This window comes from Oncorhynchus mykiss, chromosome 2, assembly GCF_013265735.2.
Source record: "Oncorhynchus mykiss isolate Arlee chromosome 2, USDA_OmykA_1.1, whole genome shotgun sequence".
NCBI classification, from domain to species: domain Eukaryota; kingdom Metazoa; phylum Chordata; class Actinopteri; order Salmoniformes; family Salmonidae; genus Oncorhynchus; species Oncorhynchus mykiss.
Genome location: NC_048566.1, coordinates 84608083 through 84629532, shown reverse-complemented (window position 1 = coordinate 84629532; position 21450 = coordinate 84608083). Strand labels below are relative to the sequence as shown.

The 21450-nt window shown below is 43.2% G+C and overlaps 1 protein-coding gene across 2 annotated transcripts in view; it reads left to right on the top strand.

Annotated features, from left to right (window-relative positions):
* Nucleotides 1–21450, top strand: part of LOC110498022 (tetraspanin-9) — a 313946-nt gene that overhangs the window by 281346 nt on the left and 11150 nt on the right. For both annotated transcript variants that reach the window (XM_021574569.2, XM_021574564.2), the window contains 2 exons: nucleotides 19156–19257; nucleotides 19667–19798. In XM_021574569.2, coding sequence (XP_021430244.2) covers nucleotides 19156–19257; nucleotides 19667–19798 — 234 coding nt within the window. The remainder of the gene's footprint in view (nucleotides 1–19155; nucleotides 19258–19666; nucleotides 19799–21450) is intronic.

Here is a 21450-nt window from a genome sequence, read left to right as displayed (position 1 = left end):
TACACACAAAAAAGAAATCAAAACAATAAACCAAGAAATGACAGAAAGAAAATGGTATGTACAGTAGTAGTTAAATTAAGACGAGCTATGTCGAGAATACAGTATATACTGTACATGCACACTGAGTCAACAACAGTATATAACAGAATAAACATACATTTTGTGTAGGTCAAATGGACCAGCAATGAAATTGTGAAAGTATCCTCTTTTGTCCAAGGGCATTGTATGACATTTTTAAAAATGAGTCAGGGAAAAATCTTTCTTTATATATTCCAAGTCGTTTCCCTCCGGGACATAAGTTAATTCTCTTTGTTCTGAGGTTATTGCTCAAATTCAGCTTCTCCAACAGATAAAGGAATGACTTTAGCAGTTAGCACCCAATCCATTCAGAGATTTGAATCTATCCCTGTCTCCCAGGAAGGCAGGCGGGCAGGCACACACTATCAGGAGTCAATATGTCTGCCGTAGCCTTATTTCCAGATATCACCAGCTTAACATCATAAACCCAATACGAGAGCCTTTCCAAAGGATCTTATAGGAGAGTACTTGACAGCAGTACAGCAGTCTCAGATCACCTGTGAAGGTGTGGGGTGATCGGCAGTCAGAGAAGCCTGGGCTCGTGTCCACTCAGAGTAGAAGTGCTGATCTAGGATCAGTTTTGCCTTTTAGATTATTATTATTTATATTATTTATTATATTTTTAAACCTTATTTTACCAGGTATAAATAGACAGGGGGACTTGGGACTGCTGATTATAGGATCAGTACCACTCTGTCAATGTAATCTTGTTCATTAAGATCTAAAAGGCAAAGACACTCCTACTTCACCCCGCTACCATCCAGAAGGCAAAGTCAGTACAGGTGCATCGAAGCCATCGGGTACAGGTGCATTAAATAGTCATCACTCGCCGGCTACCACCCGGTTACTCAACCCTGCACCTTAGAGGCTGCTGTCCTATATACATAGACATGGATTCACTGGTCACTTTAATAATGGAACACTAGTCACTGTATTAATGTTTACATACTGCTTTATTCATTTCATATGTAAACACAGCAAAAAAAGAAACATCCTCTCAGTGTCAACTGTGTTTATTTTCAGAAAATTAACGTCTAAATATTTGTGTGAAAATAACAAGATTCAACAACTGAGACATAAACTGAACAAGTTCCACAGACATATGACTAACAGAAATGGAATAGTGTGTCCCTGAACAAAAAGGGGGTCAAATCAAAAGTAACAGTTAGTATCTGGTGTGGCCACCAGCTGCATTAAGTACTGCAGTGCATCTCCTCATGGACTGCACCTGATTTGCCAGTTCTTTCTGTGAGATGATACCCCACTCTTCCACCAAGGCATATGCAAGTTCCTGGACATTTCTGGGAGGAATGGCCCTAGCTCTCACCCTCATTCCATCGGCGATAAACGCGAATCCGACCATCACCCCTGGTGAGACAAAACCGCAACTCGTCAGTGAAGAGCACTTTTTGCCAGTCCTGTCTGGTCCAGTGACTATGAGTTTGTGCCCATTGCCGGTGATGTCTGGTGAAGACCTGCTTTACAACAGGCCTACAAGCCCTCAGTCCAGCCTCTATCAGCCTATTGCAGACAGTCTGAGCACTGATGGAGGGATTGTGCGTTCCTTGTGTAACGCGGGCATTTGTTGTTGCCATCCTGTACCTGTCCCACAGGTCAAATCAAATCAAAGTTTATTTGTCACGTGCGCCGAATACAACAGGTGTAGACCTTACAGTGAAATGCTTACTTACAGACTCTAACCAATAGTGCAAAAAAAGGTATTAGGTGAACAATAGGTAAGTAAAGAAATAAAACATGTCGCGAGGCTACATACAGACACTGGTTAGTCAGGCTGATTGAGGTAGTATGTACATGCATGTATAGTTAAAGTGACTATGAATATAAGATAAACAGAGAGTAGCAGCAGCGTAAAAGAGGGGTTGGGGGGCACACAGTGCAAACAGTCCGGGTAGCCATTTGATTACCTGTTCAGGAGTCTTATGGCTTAAGGGTAAAAACTGTTGAGAAGCCTTTTTGTCCTAGACTTGGCATTCCGGTACCGCTTGCCATGTGGTAGTAGAGAGAACAGTCTATGACTGGGGTGGATGAGGTCTTTGACCATTTTAGGGCCTTTCCCTGACACCGCCAGGTAGAAGTCCGGGATGGCAGGCAGCTTTGCCCCAGTGATGTACTGGGCCGTATGCACTACCCTCTGTAGTGCCTTGCGGTCAGAGGCCGAGCAATTGCCATACGAGGCAGTGATGCACCCACTTTCGATTTTGCAGCTGTAGAACCTTTTGAGGATCTCAGGACCCATGCCAAATATTTTTAGTTTCCTGAGAGGGAATAGGCTTTGTCGTGCCCTCTTCACGTCTGTCTTGGTGTGTTTGGACCATTCTAGTTTGTTGATGTGGACACCAAGGAACTTGAAGCTATCAACCCGCTCCACTACAGCCCCGTAAATGAGAATGGGGGCATGCTTGGTCCTCATTTTCCTGTAGTCCACAATCATCTCCTTAGTCTTGGTCACGTTGAGGTATAGGGTGTTATTCTGGCACCACCCGGCCATGTCTCTGACTTCCTCCCTATAGGCTGTGATCAGGCCTAACACTGTTGTCTCGTCTGCAAATGTAATGATGGTGTCGGAGTCGTGCCTGGCCATGCAGTCGTGGGTGAACAAAGAGTCACTGGTGATTCCTGCTTTAATTTTTGCTTGTAAGCAGGAATCAGGTGGTCGGATATACCAAATGGAGGGTGAGGGAGAGCTTTGTACGCATCTCTGTGTGTGGAGTACAGGTGATCTAGATTTTTTTCCCCTCTGGTTCCCCTCACATTTAACATGTTAATGGAAATTTGGTAGAACTGATTTAAGATTCCCTGCAATAAAGTCTCCGGCCACTAGGAGTGCCGCCTCTGGGTGAGCGGTTTCCTGTTTGCTTATTTCCTTATACAGCTGACTGAGTGCAGTCTTAGTGCCAGCATCTGTCTGTGGTGGTAAATAAACAGCCACGCAAAGTATAGCTGAAAACTCTCTTGGCAAGCAGTGTGGCCTGCAATTTATCCCAATATACACTACTTCAGGTGAGCAAAATCTAGAGACTTCCTTAGATGTGATATTCGGATGTACCGATCCTGTGCAGGTGTTGTTACACGTGGTCTGCCACTACGAGGATGATCAGCTGTCCGTCCTGTCTCCCTGTAGCGCTGTCTTAGGCGTATCACAGTACGGATATTGCAATTTATTGTCCTGGCCACATCTGCAGTCCTCATGCCTCCTTGCAGCATGCCTATGGCACATTCACGCAGATGAGCAGGGACTGTGGCTATCTTTCTTTTGGTGTTTTTCAGAGTCAGTGGAAAGGCCTCTTTAGTGTCCTAAGTTTTTATAACTGTGACCTTAATTGCCTACCGTCTGTAAGCTTTTAGTGTCTTATCGACCGTTCCACAGGTGCATGTTCATTAATTGCATTTCACTACACCCGCAATAACATCTGCTAAATATGTGTATGTGACAAATACAATTTGATTTGATTAGACTCTGAAAGGCTTTATGAATACAGGCCCTGATCCTAGATCAGCTCTGCTACTTGGAGTGGCTTCATAAATATGGACCCTGACATTTTGTGCTGTAAGACCGACTTTAGGCTTTACTGTAAGAGTTGTCTCAAGTTAGTTGTATTCAAATCCAGTCAATAGCTACAGTGCTTTCTGAGCCCTCTGTCTCCTGTGTGTATCTCAAAATCAAATCAAATGTAATTTTATTGGTCACATACACATGGTTAGCAGATGTTAATGCGAGTGTAGCGAAATGCTTTGTGCTTCTAGTTCCGACAGTGCAGTAATATCTAATAAGTAATCTAACAATTCCCCAACAACTACCTAATACACACAAATCTAAAGGGGTGAATGAGAATATGTACATATAACTATGGATGAGCGATGTCCGAGCGGTATAGGCAAGGTGCAGTAGATGCTATAAAATACAGTATATACATGTGATATGAGTAATGTAAGATATGTAAACATAATTAGTGGCATTATTTAAAGTGGCATCATTTAAAGTGACTAGTGATCCATTTATTAAAGTGGCCAGTAATTGGGTCTCAATGTAGGCAGCAGCCCCTCTGAGTTAGTGATTGCTGTTTAGCAGTCTGATGGCCTTGAGATAGTAGCTGTTTTTCAGCCTCTCGGTCCCAGCTTTTATGCACCTGTACTGACCTTGCCTTCTGGATGGTAGCGGTGTAAACAGGCAGTGGTTTGAACAGGATGGTAGCGGTGTGAACTCCACTTGCACATTAAGGTTAGATGAAGGGACGATAACGCGGATGGCCTGAAATGTATCTTCTTTTGTTGGTCTCTAAGTGTCATTCAAATGTAAAGCTGTTACTGCAAATTGTGTGTTATTGAATGTGGCATGTCTTGCTTTTCTTAGTTCAGGAACTCCGTATCAGGTCAGGAATAGTTCAGCACAGGATTATTCAGACTGTGTTCAGACTGTGACATTACATGAGGCTACTGGATATGAGAATGGTGAGGAGAGAGTATGGAGCGATTTGTAGGCCCTGAACATAATTGGTTTTGTTTTTTAATTTTCTTTCTCATTCTCTCTCTTTTGCTTTCTCTCTATCGCTCTCGTTATTTATTTGTTTATTTTTTCTCTCTCTCTATATATATATATTTATATCTCGTGTTAGACTCTCCCCCATCCTCGAGCTCTACGATCAGAAGTATGGCTAGTTTACCAAGGCTATTTGATATGGAAATCACAAGGCATGAGTATGCTCTGGTGTTTGTGATACCACATGATGGGGAGGTGCTACCATCTTGGGATATGTCAGTTCACTGGAATATGGGAGTATCTTCCTAGCCTGGAATCTAGTTGATATGCTTAATTTCATCATTGAAACATGGCATATCAGTTTTTAATTCCAGGCTAGTATCTTCCCCTTCTCCCACGGTGGCTCTGCAATGGGAGTCTTGCCTCCAGGTATGGCAGAGACTCAGGTACGTCTCTTTCTTTCCTCTTTTTTCAAAATAAGCAAACACAGGCTTCATCTCTGATGAAAGCCCTCCAGTATACTACTACTGGCCCTGCAGTGACCCACTATCTGACTACAGCAGATGGCAAGGCCAGACAAAAAATGACTATCATCTGTCTTCAGCGCCGTGGCCTCATTCTGGGTCAGCTACCCTATGCTAACGTTAATGACTCCAGGCACACAAGCCATAGACTGTGATACAAGACTGCTAAATAGCTAATCAAATGGCTACCAGGACTAAACGGAAATTGACCCTTTTTGCACTAACACACTTGCACTGACTCTATGCACACACGCTGGACTCTACCAACATACACACACACACACATATATATATACTACATATATATATATATATATATATATATATTTTATATATTTATATATTTATATATATATATTTATATATATATTTATATATTTATATATATATATATATATATATATATATATATATATACACACAGTGGGGCAAAAAACGTATTTAGTCAGCCACCAATTGTGCAGGTTCTCTCACTTAAAAAGAGGAGAGAGGCCTGTAATCTTTGGAGGGAGTTGAAAGTCTGTGTTGCCCAGCAACAGCCCCAAAACATCACTGCTCTAGAGGAGATCTGCATGGAGGAATGGGCCAAAATACCAGCAACAGTGTGTGAAAACCTTGTGAAGACTTACAGAAAACGTTTGACCTCTGTCATTGCCAACAAAGGGTATATAACAAAGTATTGAGATAAACTTTTGTTATCGACCAAATACTTATTTTCCACCATAATTTGCAAATAAATTCATAAAAAATCCTACAATGTGATTTTTTTTTCTCATTTTGTCTGTCATAGTTGAAGTGTACCTATGGTGAAAATTACAGGCCTCTCTCATCTTTTTAAGTTGGAGAACTTGCACAATTGGTGGCTGACAGAATACTTTTTTGCCCCACTATCTTTATATATATATATATATACATACAGTGCCTTGCGAAAGTATTCGGCCCCCCTGAACTTTGCGACCTTTTGCCACATTTCAGGCTTCAAACATAAAGATATAAAACTGTATTTTTTTGTGAAGAATCAACAACAAGTGGGACACAATCATGAAGTGGAACGACATTTATTGGATATTTCAAACTTTTTTAACAAATCAAAAACTGAAAAATTGGGCGTGCAAAATTATTCAGCCCCCTTAAGTTAATACTTTGTAGCGCCACCTTTTGCTGCGATTACAGCTGTAAGTCGCTTGGGGTATGTCTCTATCAGTTTTGCACATCGAGAGACTGACATTTTTTCCCATTCCTCCTTGCAAAACAGCTCGAGCTCAGTGAGGTTGGATGGAGAGCATTTGTGAACAGCAGTTTTCAGTACTTTCCACAGATTCTCGATTGGATTCAGGTCTGGACTTTGACTTGGCCATTCTAACACCTGGATATGTTTATTTTTGAACCATTCCATTGTAGATTTTGCTTTATGTTTTGGATCATTGTCTTGTTGGAAGACAAATCTCCGTCCCAGTCTCAAGTCTTTTGCAGACTCCATCAGGTTTTCTTCCAGAATGGTCCTGTATTTGGCTCCATCCATCTTCCCATCAATTTTAACCATCTTCCCTGTCCCTGCTGAAGAAAAGCAGGCCCAAACCATGATGCTGCCACCACTATGTTTGACAGTGGGGATGGTGTGTTCAGGGTGATGAGCTGTGTTGCTTTTACGCCAAACATAACGTTTTGCATTGTTGCCAAAAAGTTCAATTTTGGTTTCATCTGACCACATGTTTGGTGTGTCTCCCAGGTGTCTCCCAGGTGGCTTGTGGCAAACTTTAAACAACACTTTTTATGGATATCTTTAAGAAATGGCTTTCTTCTTGCCACTCTTCCATAAAGGCCAGATTTGTGCAATATACGACTGATTGTTGTCCTATGGACAGAGTCTCCCACCTCAGCTGTAGATCTCTGCAGTTCATCCAGAGTGATCATGGGCCTCTTGGCTGCATCTCTGATCAGTCTTCTCCTTGTATGAGCTGAAAGTTTAGAGGGACGGCCAGGTCTTGGTAGATTTGCAGTGGTCTGATACTCCTTCCATTTCAATATTATCGCTTGCACAGTGCTCCTTGGGATGTTTAAAGCTTGGGAAATCTTTTTGTATCCAAATCCGGCTTTAAACTTCTTCACAACAGTATCTCGGACCTGCCTGGTGTGTTCCTTGTTCTTCATGATGCTCTCTGCGCTTTTGACGGACCTCTGAGACTATCACAGTGCAGTTGCATTTATACGGAGACTTGATTACACACAGGTGGATTGTATTTATCATCATTAGTCATTTAGGTCAACATTGGATCATTCAGAGATCCTCACTGAACTTCTGGAGAGAGTTTGCTGCACTGAAAGTAAAGGGGCTGAATAATTTTGCACGCCCAATTTTTCAGTTTTTGATTTGTTAAAAAAGTTTGAAATATCCAATAAATGTCGTTCCACAGCATGAATGTGTCCGACTTGTTGTTGATTCATCACAAAAAAAATACAGTTTTATATCTTTATGTTTGAAGCCTGAAATGTGGCAAAAGGTCGCAAAGTTCAAGGGGGCCGAATACTTTCGCAAGGCACTGTATATATATATATATATATATATATATATATATATATATATATATATATATATATATATATATATATATATATATATATATATATATATATATATATATAAATATATATATATTATAATTCACCTTTTATTTAACCAGGTAGGCCAGTTGAGAACAAGTTCTCGTTTACAACTGCGACCTGGCCAAGATAAAGCAAAGCATTCTGACAAAAACAACAACACAGAGTTACACATTAAACAAACGTACATTCAATATTACAATAGAAAAATATATGTACAGTGTGTGCAAATGTAGAAGAGTAGAGAGGTAAGTCAATACATAGGCCATAGAGGCGAAATATTTACAATTTAGCATTAACACTGGAGTGATAGATGTGCAGATGATGATGTGCAAGTAGAGATACTTGTGTGCAAATGAGCAAGAGTATAAGTAACAATATGGGGATGAGGGAGTTGGGTGTGCTATTTACAGATTGGCCAAGTACAGGTACAGTGATCGGTAAGCTGCTCTGACAGCTGATGCTTGAGAGAGATATGACTCCGGCCAAAGGAAATGTTGGCTTTGGGGATGACCAGAAAAATATACCTGCTGGAGCGTGTGCTACGGGTGGGTGTTGCTATGGTGACCAGTGAACTGAGATAAGGCGGGGCTTTACCTAGCAACGACTTATAGATGACCTGGAGCCAGGAGGGTTTGGGGACAAATATGCAGTGAGAGCCAGGAAACGAGAGCATACAGGTCGCAGTGGTGGGTAGTGTATGGGGTTTGGTGACAAAATGGATGGCACTGTGATAGACTACATCCAGTTTGCTGAGTAGAGTGTTGGAGGCTATTTTGTAAATGACGTCGCCAAAGTCAAGGATCGGTAGGATAGTCAGTTTTATGAGGGTATGTTTGGCAGCATGAGTGACGGATGCTTTGTTGCGAAATAGGAAGCTGATTCTAGATTTAATTTTGGATTGGAGATGCTTGATGTGAGTCTGGAAGGAGAGTTTATAGTCTAACCAGACACCTAGGTATTTTTAGTTGTCCACATATTCTAAGTCAGAACCATCCAGAGTAGTGATGCTAGTCTGGCGGGAGGGTGCGGGAAGCAATAGGTTGAAAAGCATGCACTTAGTTTTACTAGCATTTAAAAGCAGTTGGAGGACACGGAACGAGTGTTGTATGGCATTGAAGTTCGTTTGAAGGTTTGTTAACACAAAGAAAGGCCAGATGTATACAGAATGGTGTCGTCTGCGTAGAGGTGGATCAGAGAATCACCAGCAGCAAGAACGACATCATTGATATATACAGAGAAAAGAGTCGGCCTGAGAATTGAACCTCTGTGGCACCCCCATAGAGACTGCCAGAGGTCCGGACAACAGGCCCTCTGATTTGACACACTGAAATTTGTCTGAGAAGTGGTTGGTGAACCAGGCGAGGCAGTCATTTGAGAAGCCAAGGCTAGTGAGTCTGCCGATAAGAATGTGGTGATTGCCAGAGTCAAAAGCCTTGGCCAGGTCGATGAAGACGGCTGCACAGTACTGTCTTTTATCGATGGCGGTTATGATGTCGTTTAGGACCTTGAGTGTGGCTGAGGTGCACCCATGACCAGCTCGGAAACCAGATTGCATAGCGGAGAAGGTACGGTGAGATTCGAAATGGTCGGTGATCTGTTTGTTAACTTGGCTTTCGAAGACCTTAGAAAGGCAGGGTAGGATAGATATGGGTCTATAACAGTTTGAGTGTGGGGATGACTACGGCAGCTTTCCAATTTTTGGGGATCTCAAAGAATACGAATGAGAGGTTGAACAGGCTAGTAATAGGGGTTGCAACAATTTTGGCGGTTAATTACAGAAAGATAGGGTCCAGATTGTCTAGCCTAGCTGATTTGTAGGGATCCAGATTTTGCAGCTCTTTCAGAACATCAGCTATCTGGATTTGTGTGAAGGAGAAGCGGGGGGGGGGGGGGGGGCTTGGGCAAGTTGCTGCAGGGGGTGCTGAGATGTTGGCTCGGGTAGGGATAGCCAGGTGGAAAGCATGGCGAGCCGTAGAAAAATGCTTATTGAAATGATTGATTATCGTAGGTTTATCGGTGGTGAAAGTGTTTCCTAGCCTCAGTGCAGTGGGCAGCTGGAGGAGGTGCTCTTATTCTCCATGGTCTTTACAGTGTCCCAAAACTTTTGGAATTAGTGCTACAGGATGCAAATTTCTGTTTCAAAAAGCTGACCTTAGCTTTCCTAACTGACTGAGTATATTGGTTCCTGTTCATCTAATACAGTACGCCACAGGAGGGCAGTCAAGTCTGGGGTGAACCAAGGGCTATATCTGTTCTTAGTTCAACATTTTTGAATTGGGCATGCTTATTTAAGATGGTGAGGAAAGCACTTTAAAAAAATGTAGCCCCTTTTTCTCCCCAATTTCATGGTATCCAATTGCTAGTAGTTACTATCTTGTCTCATCGCTACAACTCCCGTACGGCCTCGGGACAGACGATGGTCCAAAGTCATGCGTCCTCCGAAACACAACCCAAATAAGCCGCACTGCTATTTAACACAGCTCGCATCCAACCCAGAGTCTCTGGTAGCACAGCGATGCAGTGCAGTGCCCTAGACCACTGCGCCACCAGGGAGGCCCTAGGAAAGCACTTTTAAAGAGCAACCAGGCATCCTCTACTGACGGGATGAGGTCAATATCCTTCCAGGATACCCTGGCCAGGTCAATTAGAAAGGCCTGCTCGCTGAAGTGTTTTAGGGAGTGTTTGACAGTGATGAGGGTTGGTCGTTTGACCGCGGACCCATTACGCATGCAGGCAATGAGTCAGTGATCGCTGAGATCCTGGTTGAAGACAGCAGAGGTCTATTTAGAGGGCAGGTTGGTCAGGATGATATCTAAGAGGGTGCCCATGGTTATAGATTTAGGGTTGTACCTGGTAGGTTCCTTGATAATTTGTGTGAGATTGAGGGCATCTGGCTTAGATTGTAGGACGTCCGGGGTGTTAAGCATGTCCGTGTTTAGGTCACCTAACAGTATGAACTCTGAAGATAGATGGGGGGCAATCGATTCGCATATGGTGTCCAGGGCACAGTTGGGGGCTAAAGGGGGTCTATAACAAGCTGCAACTGTGAGGGACTTGTTTCTGGAAAGGTGGATTTTTAAAAGTAGAAGCTCAAATTGTTTGGGCACAGACCTGGGTAATATGATAGAACTCTGCAGGCTATCTCTGCAGCAGATTGCAACTCCATCCCCTTTGGCAGTTCTATCTTGTCGGAAAATGTTATAGTTAGGGATGGAAATTTCAGGATTTTTGGTGGCCTTCCTAAGCCAGGATTCAGACACGGCTAGGACATCCGAGTTGGCGGAGGAACATGCGAACACATGCATACCAGGGATACAACAGTAAAGTGGGCCCACCATTCGGTATGTATCACGGTTTGTGGGCCACGGTAACGGTACGATTTCTGTATCTTTATATTTAAGTTTGCACTTGTATGACTCTCATACAGGGGACGAGTTTGCAACACGTAGCTCTTCATCTCCCAAACCAGTACATAGTGAACCATTACAGTGAGGTAGCTTCCAGTACATAGTGAACCATCACAGTGAGGTAGCTTTCAGTACATAGTGAACCATCACAGTGAGGTAGCTTCCAGTACATAGTGAACCATCACAGAGAGGTAGCTTTGAGATGCTCTGGATGTCCAACTATCAGTGGAGAGAGCTAGATAGGTTGTATGTGTCAATTTATTTTCAATTTCTCTCTGTGATGTTTCATAGAGTTTGGGAATTACTTTTCCGCTGAAATGTGTGCGGGAGGGGACATTGTAACACGGTTACATGTTTTTCATCAGGTGACGAAATCCTGAGTCAGTAACCACCGAATGGGGCTGCAAATGTTTGGCTATGAATACTCCCACTGCTTTCGTTATTTCTTTGTTTTTCTGAATTTGTTGCAAATTGTCGTTGGAAGACAACGGCGAGAGATTGTTGTGTTTTGGCTAACGAGTGGACTCTCCTTGCTCCAGCTGCAAGGGATACATTGCTGTGGAGTAAAGTTTGTCAGCCCTCAGGAGCCCCCTAACGGCCTGGGGCCCCAAGCAGTTGCCTGCCTTGCCTGTTCACAATCTGGGCGTTTGGTTCTGTGGATCTGAATGTACAACTTGTGTGTAGTCTGCAGCACAATAAGCAAGTTTAGGAAATTATAGGAAAAGTACAGGCATATCGTAATTCTGCGGTTCACGGGTGCGTATTGAACCGTAGGGGGCATACCGAAAGGTTTGACAACATACTGTTGCATCCCTAATGCATACTGATGCTACACACACACACCACACACACACACACACACACACACACACACACACACACACACACACACACACACACACTCTTTCACACTCACTACATATGCTGCTGTTACTGTCTGTTATATTTCCTGTTTCCTAATCACTTTACCCTTACCAATATGTACATAGCTACCTCAATTACCAGTACCCCTGCACATGGATTCAGCACTGTTACTCCCTGTATATAGCCATGTTATTTTTTACTCCTTATTGTTATGCATTATTCATTCCTCGTGTCGCTATTTCTGTTTTATTCTACTTGTATCTTGAACTCTGCATGGTTGGAAAACGACCTGTAAATAAGCATTTCATTTCACTGTCTACAGCTGTTGTTTATGAAGCATGAGAATCAGGGAGGACGGGGCGATGTCCGGGCCCTAGAGGGTTTCAGGAGGTTTTGCTGCTCCTTCTTGCCCCTGCTAGAAGACCGCAACAGCATTTTAGTGTGTATGGGGTTGTGAGCCCCTCTGGCATCTCACAGTGCTGGACAAATGGGGAGAATTAAAGTAGTACTGTACTATAAATCCCCACCCATACCTTATTTATCCACCATCCACCATTCAATTACACTCTCTTGCCCTGTCTATCGGTCCACAGCCAGGACCCCCTGCAGTCAGCACTGACCTTAATCACTCTACAGTCTATAGAGGGAGATTAGAGTAGCTCTATTAATGAACTTATGTTGTTGGGCTCTTTTGGCTTCTTGGCTTTGCCCTGCTGTTTTTGTTGTTGTTTCTCTCTGTTAGAGGGACAGTGAACAAGCCGTTAGTGGTCAGAGGAGGAGATCTGTGTATGTGAACTGTTGAGGGAGGGGCATAGATACATACGGCGGGGCTCTGGGACCAGTTCCAAACCATGTGACAGACATGGGATGACCCCCAGAGTATCTTACTGTATGTGAGGACTGGCGAGGGACACTGGGTGGGGCACTGGGACAGGTTCCAAACATACAGTAGAACCCAATCTGGCTAAGTCTCTCATATACGTGAGCACTAGCAAGGGACACTGGGTGGGGTGCTCTGTCCCATTCCAAACCATGTGACTGATACCATGTGGTACCCAGCCTGGCTGAGTGTTGTTGTGCCAGCTCTTAGCATGGACACCTGTGTGTGTCTGTCTGTATCGTAGAGTGTCCCAGGTGGTGTGGCTGGGTCTCAATAGCAGACCTTGGTTCAAATACTATTTGAAATCATTTCAAATACTTTTGCTGGGCTTGATTGAACTTGCCTGTCTCAATGGAACCAATAGAATATTAGCAAAAGTGCAAAACCTGACCATCTGGCAATTAAATGGCAGGCTAGAGCAAACGGTAAAATGATTTGAACGATTGTGAGTAGTATCTGAACCCAGGTGTGCTCAGTAGCAGCCCTGGCCAGGTAGCGGAATGTTCAGTGAACTGTGGATAGAACAAATCCAACGGGAGCAGGTCAGGAGGATTACGCTAGGATTTGACCGTGGGGATGTCTAAGAAATATTTTCTCTTTGATCAACAATATAGTTCTCCCTCAGTGAGCATTAAGGCACCACAATGTAAGCTGTACGATGTGTGGTGAGTCACACAGCCTTTAGTGGTTTTCTTACCTATTTTTACCTGAATGTAACCCTTATTTGTCCAGGTTCGCCAACTATGTCATCTAATTCTCATTTTCAATTCCAATCAATTTCTGACCTTGAAACGTCAACACGATAAACAGTGGTAGCAGAGGTGATGTGTGTGGGAGCTGTCACCTCTGCTATCTTTTCTACAAAGTAGTAATCGCTGGAGCTGTAATTCCCTGCACCACAAATAAGAAAATAATAGCATGTAAACATGTCACTTCTGAAAGTGAACAAAACAATGGACAATGTACTCAAAATGTTTTTGTATATTTTCAAACGGGATATTTTACTTAAAAAAGCTTTGATACTAAAAAGCTATTCTCTTTACATTCACCTGGCCAAGTGACCCAAGCCCCAGAGAGAGAAAGAAATTGTCTTCCATGACAGAGGAAAATCATGGTCCGTGTCCAAATGCCTGTACTTACCCAAGCAGTCTACTACTTAGACCGTATGTGGAAAATATGACGTTTCATAGTATATGAAATGTAGGAAAATGTGTATGCTTTAAATGCCAGGATGTCATACTCATACCCAACAAGGCCATTGTCTTCCATGACAAAGGAGCCAGAGGAGCCAGGCATCCCCCAGGTCTGTAGGTCATTAGCAGGCAGGGGGTAGCAGTGTTCCTCTCTCTCACACTGGCTGTCTGCTCTGAAACACTTTACAGTGATCTCAGAGCCACTTGCCCCCTGCAGCCAGGGCAGGACACATTGACACTGTCGTGTCTTTACTATCATTAACTGAAGACTGATAGTTTTTATCAAAGATTCTCTGTAATTAGTTATTACGCGATCAACTGATTAATCACGTAACTAATTAACTAGGAAGTCGGGGCACCAAGGAAAAATATTCAGATTACAAAGTTATCATTTCCTAAAATAACTTTTCAGATATTTTATCTGATCAATTAGTCTTCGAATTAATTCATGATTTACTTTACCTCACATTAGTCTCATTACAAACGTCGTAAATTGTCTGCACGAACCCAGTCTTCACTATGAGTCATCCATACCTCAATTGTCTTAAATAATGTATTTATTACTAACTAAGTAATTCACAGAAATGCATAAACAAACAAACAAACAAACAAGGTAAATGTGGTTACATTAAATGATAGGGGAATGTGCCCTAGTGGGCTAAACTGGCATGGCGGTTTGTTAGACAAAAGGGAAGTGGGGATCGACTAAGAGGTCACTACAGAGTGATAATTCTAACAATTGAAATGCTAATCCTTTGCACATGAACGCTCACTCATTTGGGAACAATTACAATCAATATATATATTTATGCTCAGTATGTCATCTTGATCGCTGGTGAAAAGTTTGTTTATTTTGTAGAATTGTCTGTTTCTCTCCCTCTCTCTCTCTCTCTGTCGTGGTTAGAGGGGATTGTTCAGAGTGACATTCGTTATAGAATGGATGTTTCGGCGGTTGTCGTTCTTCGCGTTCACTGATACGGAATTCCTAGCTGCAGACTAGTAATTAATATCAAAGACTTGTTCTTATTCTGTCGGTATCGATAGTCTAAGGGTTTAACCACGTGGTATGGTTAAAAGATTCAGCCATGGTCTACAACCTTTGTCTCATCCTAATGGAGAAAAGCATGTTCTGTAACCTTTAGCCATCTCGTAATTGAGGTAAGCTCAGTCTGCTGATCGAAAACCCGAGTGGGGGTTTTATTCGGAAGGGCCGAAGAGGGCTGTCCCAGGATGTCTGACCCTAACTGGGCTCAGGAGCGGTCCTCTGATTTAGTTCAACTCAGAAGGGAATTGTATTTTTCTTCATTAAACAGTCCAAAATCATATTACACAATTATACAAACAGTATCATCCTCACTCATTCATCTTATACAACAATTAGATGTAAACCTCATATCTGAGGCTATTATATAAAGAGCGTTATGGTAATGTTGCCACGCTGTCTCCCATGAGCTTCCCCAAGTTGTGACAAACGAACCAGTTCGTAGCTGGATTCTTCACTGATCTTTTATACTTTCTCCGGAACATGAAATTTGTTCGTACCTCAAGTTCTGTGAGGTGGAAGGATTTCCTTTGTTCTCCATGAAAATCTACTCTCTCTCTACTATGTGGCCATGTGGCAGGGTCTTCTCAGGAATTTACGACCTCTGACCACAGCAGCCTAGTTGAAGGAGGAAAGGGGGAGGCAGGGAGAGGGGGATGGGGTTGCTATACCCAAAGAGGCCAACGTCATGACAACACCAAACAGCACAACCCACCTCTATGTTAGTGTGTCTGTCTCCAGCACCGGAGACACACGGTGACCGGTGGGAAGCTGGCTCCTTATCTAATCACTTACAGTAGTGTAATGGCCTTTCCCTCTTACTCCCTCTCACTGTCCATCCCGTCCACCTGGCCATGGCTCCAGCCTGCAGCCCGCATCCCCCTGGCTTGCTTGGACATGATGGATGGCCTCTCTCGCTCCCATCCTATTCTGCTGATGCAGGTGGATCTGCAGCCCAGAGGAAGCCAGTACAGTGTGCTCCATAATGAGACACATTTTACACTCTGTCAATATGTCTCCTTTAGGTATTCTGTTGATGCATTTTGACAGGTGCTGAGGAAAGTTAATCTCATCATGAGTGATTTTTCTCTAGGAATGGCATAGTTTTGCTATCAGGGAACTACTTCACCATCAGCATAGACTGTTTTATCAGAACTCACACAATGTGTTTGCAACCATTTCTGCTGTGAAGAGAGAAAAATTGATCAAAGTAGTGAGAGATCAAGCCTGTCGTTTGTTTTGCAGTCATTAGTATGCCTCGCTAACTGCGGTAAACACTTGATCATTATGTTGCATTTCAAGCCAGGTTCGAATAAGGTGCTTTTGGGCTCAATGATGACTGGTCCCCTGTTCTCTCCTGTGATTGTGTGGCTGTGGGGAGCAGTAATGAGCAAGAGAGAGCAGAGAGGTAGGAAGGAGGGAGAGAGTGGAGAGAGACTCAGTGGGAGATGGAGACATGGGGCTGAGAGAGTAGAGAGGTAGGAAGGAGGGAGAGAATAGAGAGAGACTCAGTGGGAGATGGAGACATGGGGCTGAGAGAGGGAGAGCTGGATGATAGTGGAGAGATGAAGACATGGGGCTGAGAGAGGGAGAGATGGATGATAGTGGAGAGATGGAGACATAGGGCTGAGAGAGGGAGAGAGAGACTCAGTGGGAGATGGAGACAAGGGGCTGAGAAAGTAGAGAGAGACTCAGTGGGAGATGGAGACATGGGGCTGAGAGAGGGAGAGCTGGATGGTAGTGGAGAGATGGAGACATGGGGCTGAGAGAGGGAGAGCTGGATGATAGTGGAGAGATGGAGACACGGGGCTGAGAGAGGGAGAGCTGGATGATAGTGGAGAGATGGAGACACGGGGCTGAGAGAGGGAGAGCCGGATGATAGTGAAGAGATGGAGACATGGGGCTGAGAGAGGGAGAGATGGATGATAGTGGAGAGATGGAGACATGGGGCTGAGAGAGGGAGAGCTGTATGATAGTGGAGACATGGAGACATGGGGCTGAGAGAGGGAGAGATGGATGATAGTGGAGAGATGGAGACATGGGGCTGAGAGAGGGAGAGATGGATGATAGTGGAGAGATGGAGACATGGGGCTGAGAGAGGGAGAGATGGATGATAGTGGAGAGATGGAGACATGGGGCTGAGAGAGGGAGAGATGGATGATAGTGGAGAGATGGAGACATGGGGCTGAGAGAGGGAGAGATGGATGATAGTGGAGAGATGGAGACATGGGGCTGAGAGAGGGAGAGCTGGATGATAGTGGAGAGATGGAGACATGGGGCTGAGAGAGGGAGAGATGGATGATAGTGGAGAGATGGAGACATGGGGCTGAGAGAGGGAGAGATGGATGATAGTGGAGACACGGGGCTGAGAGAGGGAGAGCTGGATGATAGTGGAGAGATGGAGACATGGGGCTGAGAGAGGGAGAGATGGATGATAGTGGAGAGATGGAGACATGGGGCTGAGAGAGGGAGAGATGGATGATTGTGCAGGGAAATCATGGAGACACGGGGCTGAGAGAGGGAGAGATGGATGATTGTGCAGGGAAATGATGGAGACATGGGGCTGAGAGAGGGAGAGATGGATGATTGTGCAGGGAAATGATGGAGACATGGGGCTGAGAGAGGGAGAAATGGATGATTGTGCAGGGAAAGGATGGAGACATGGGGCTGAGAGAGGGAGAGATGGATGATTGTGCAGGGAAATGATGGAGACATGGGGCTGAGAGAGGGAGAGATGGATGATTGTGCAGGGAAATGATGGAGAGCACTAAGAGACAGATATGATGATTCCTCCCGACTGATGAGGTACATTACACACACACTGCTCCACTTTGGCAGAGAGAGGGAGAAAAAAAGGATGATTTGAAATTATAGTAATCTTATTTCAAAGATTTGGGAGAATTTAAGTGGGTTATGCATGATTAATGATCATTTTTTATTCTTTGTGAAATTATAATTACTCTGAAGAAACAAATTCCTCTCTTATGATTAATTCAGCAAATCATTTATTTACACTTGTTTTATTTTTTTCACACCGATTATGAATCAGTATGTATTACTCAAGATAATTCAAATGAGTTCAAATGTTTTGCTGTGGCTCACTGATTGTGACACAGAATAGTAGGGGACTACTGGTCTTTCAAAGGGTCATCTTATATTTCAATGTCCTCAGCAAGAATCAATTGTTGTTATTCTCTGGCTGCTCAGTTCCTGTCCAGAAGTATTGTACTTTGATGTCCGGTCCTTTCATATTAATTTTCACCTTTTACCAAACAACGAGCCTGTCTTTAGTAACAATGTTGTTGTCTCACACAGCTATCTTAAGACGAATACACTTAACTGTAGGTCGCTCTTGATAAGACCGTCGTCTAAACGACTGAAATGGAAATGGAAACATTGTTCAACTTTTCCTCAGTCAGTCTGTTTGTGCTTCATCGCAGAGTGTAGATTAGAGATGACAGACACACTGCATATCCTTGTATCTTCCACTGACCGCATTGGCACAATAAATGTGCCATTCACTTCAATGGGGGGAAATCTTGTACTTCTACAGACACCGTGCTTACGTTTTAAGATTTCAATATGATACAAATTGCTTTCCCCAGCCCCAGCCCCGTTCCTTCCTTCCTTGTGAAATAATCAGCAACCACTCCACAGTGTAATTTCCCAATATAATGACTCTCGTCTCCATTCTCCGTCTCCAATATATCGCAGTTTCCCAGCCCTCTAGGTATACAGGGCTGCTGTGGAACAGCCAAGCATTGAAATATGTATCTCCACCAGATATGGCATGAGCACTGGTCTTATTGTTAAGATCCAGTCGAGAGGAAAATGCTATAGCAATACATAAGGCATATTTAAATGTAAGCTCAGTGGAGGGATTCGAGTGACGTCAGTCAAAGTCAAATAGATATACAGTATAATTCAATGTTTCTTCCGGATTTCTAGCTCACCTGAAGCTATCTATCTAACCCAGGGTTGTGTTATCTGTCCTCAGGTCAGCGAGAATGCGAAGCACGTATTGTTGTAATCAAGGTTTCTGTGTTGTCTGTGATCTGTCCTCAGGTCAGTGAAAATGCCAAGCAGGACCTGAAGGATGGCTTGTCTCTGTACAACACAGACAACAACGTAGGCCTTAGGAATGCATGGAACATCATCCAAGCAGAGGTTTGTAGTATGTGAACACACTGAACACTCTGGGATCATCATGACTGCACACTAACTTTCATGTGGACTCAAGTTCACCTCAGGATAGTACAACAATGCATTTACTGTATAGCGAAGCCTTATTTACCATGAATGTTTAAAAATGTATTATTAATGGAACATCCAGTATGGAAAGTCCATATTGTTTCTTCAAATATGCTATGGGCTCCTTGAAGCTACATAGGGACTGCATTGTACAGGGAGCATAAATCATTACAGTAGACTACTTACTGTGGTATTTATCAGATTTGGTTTAAGGGCTCACAGACAGGTAGCACTAACTGTGTGTGTGTGTGTGTGTGTGTGTGTGTGTGTGTGTGTGTGTGTGTGTGTGTGTGTGTGTGTGTGTGTGTGTGTGTGTGTCATGCAGTGGAAGTGTTGTGGGGTGGTAGGGTACACAGATTGGCATGAGGCCCTCAAGGAGAAAATGGTGCCCGACCGCTGCTGCCAGGAGCACTACCAAGAATGCGGACGCAACTCCACCAACATGTTTTGGACAAGGGTGAGCGGACTGGGTGGGCACTGGGCAGTCACAAGATTTTAAACTTGTTTAAAAAGACTTCTGAAGTTTGTAATTTTCCCTTTGAAATGTCAGACTTGATTTTCCCTTGTCCATTAATTGTAATCCAGAAAATAATTCATATCTTGTGGCTGCAGGACTTTTTCCCTGCTGTAGCAAACTGGCTAGGTAATGTGCAACAATCCAATGTATTTGCCAATGTCACAAGCCTGGGAAAAAAAGGGCACTTTTCTGCTCAGAAAAAAAAAATCTATATTTTTTAAATGGATAAAAGCTAAATAACATATGTTATTATATTATTATTTATACTATTATTATTGTATTTTATTATATTATTATATTACTAAACTAGTTAATTTGCAAGTGTGTTAAGATAAGGATTAAATTGTTTTGAATATCATTAAGATTTTAAATGGTCTGCATTTTTGGTCACCATGTAAACTTTTGCTTTCATTATGCGTAAAGCAGTTTGATTTCAATTTTTTTTAAATATTTTTTTTCACCTTTATTTAACCAGGTAGGCTAGTTAAGAACAAGTTCTCATTTGCAACTGCGACCTGGCCAAGATAAAGCATAGCAGTGTGAACAGACAACACAGAGTTACACATGGAGTAAACAATAAACAAGTCAATAACACAGTAGAAAAAATAAAAAAAAGAGTCTATATACAATGTGTGCAAAGGGCATGAGGAGGTAGGCGAATAATTACAATTTAGCAGATTAACACTGGAGTGATAAATGATCAGATGGTCATGTGCAGGTAGAGATACTGGTGTGCAAAAGAGCAGAAAAGTAAATAAAATAAAAACAGTATGGGGATGAGGTAGGTAAATTGGGTGGGCTATATACCAATGGACTATGTACAGCTGCAGCAATCGGTTAGCTGCTCAGATAGCAGATGTTTAAAGTTGGTGAGGGAGATAAAAGTCTCCAACTTCAGAGATTTTTGCAATTCGTTCCAGTCGCAGGCAGCAGAGAACTGGAAGGAAAGGCGGCTAAATGAGGTTTTGGCTTTAGGGATGATCAGTGAGATACACCTGCTGGAGCGCGTGCTACGGGTGGGTGTTCGTGACCAGTGAACTGAGATAAGGCGGAGCTTTACCTAGCATAGACTTGTAGATGATCTGGAGCCAGTAGGTCTGGCGACGAATATGTAGCGAGGGCCAGCCGACTAGAGCATACAGGTCGCAGTGGTTGGTATAAGGTGCTTTAGTAACAAAACGGATGGCACTGTGATAAACTGCAACCAGTTTGCTGAGTAGAGTATTGGAAGCTATTTTGTAGATGACATCGCCGAAGTCGAGGATCGGTAGGATAGTCAGTTTTACTAGGGTAAGTTTTGCGGCATGAGTGAAGGAGGCTTTGTTGCGAAATAGAAAGCCGACTCTAGATTTGATTTTGGATTGGAGATGTTTTATATGAGTCTGGAAGGAGAGTTTGCAGTCTAGCCAGACACCTAGGTACTTAAAGATGTCCACATATTCTAGGTCGGAACCATCCAGGGTGGTGATGCTAGTCGGGCGTGCAGGTGCAGGCAGCGAACGGTTGAAAAGCATGCATTTGGTTTTACTAGCGTTTAAGAGCAGTTGGAGGCCATGGAAGGAGTGTTGTATGGCATTGAAGTTCATTTGGAG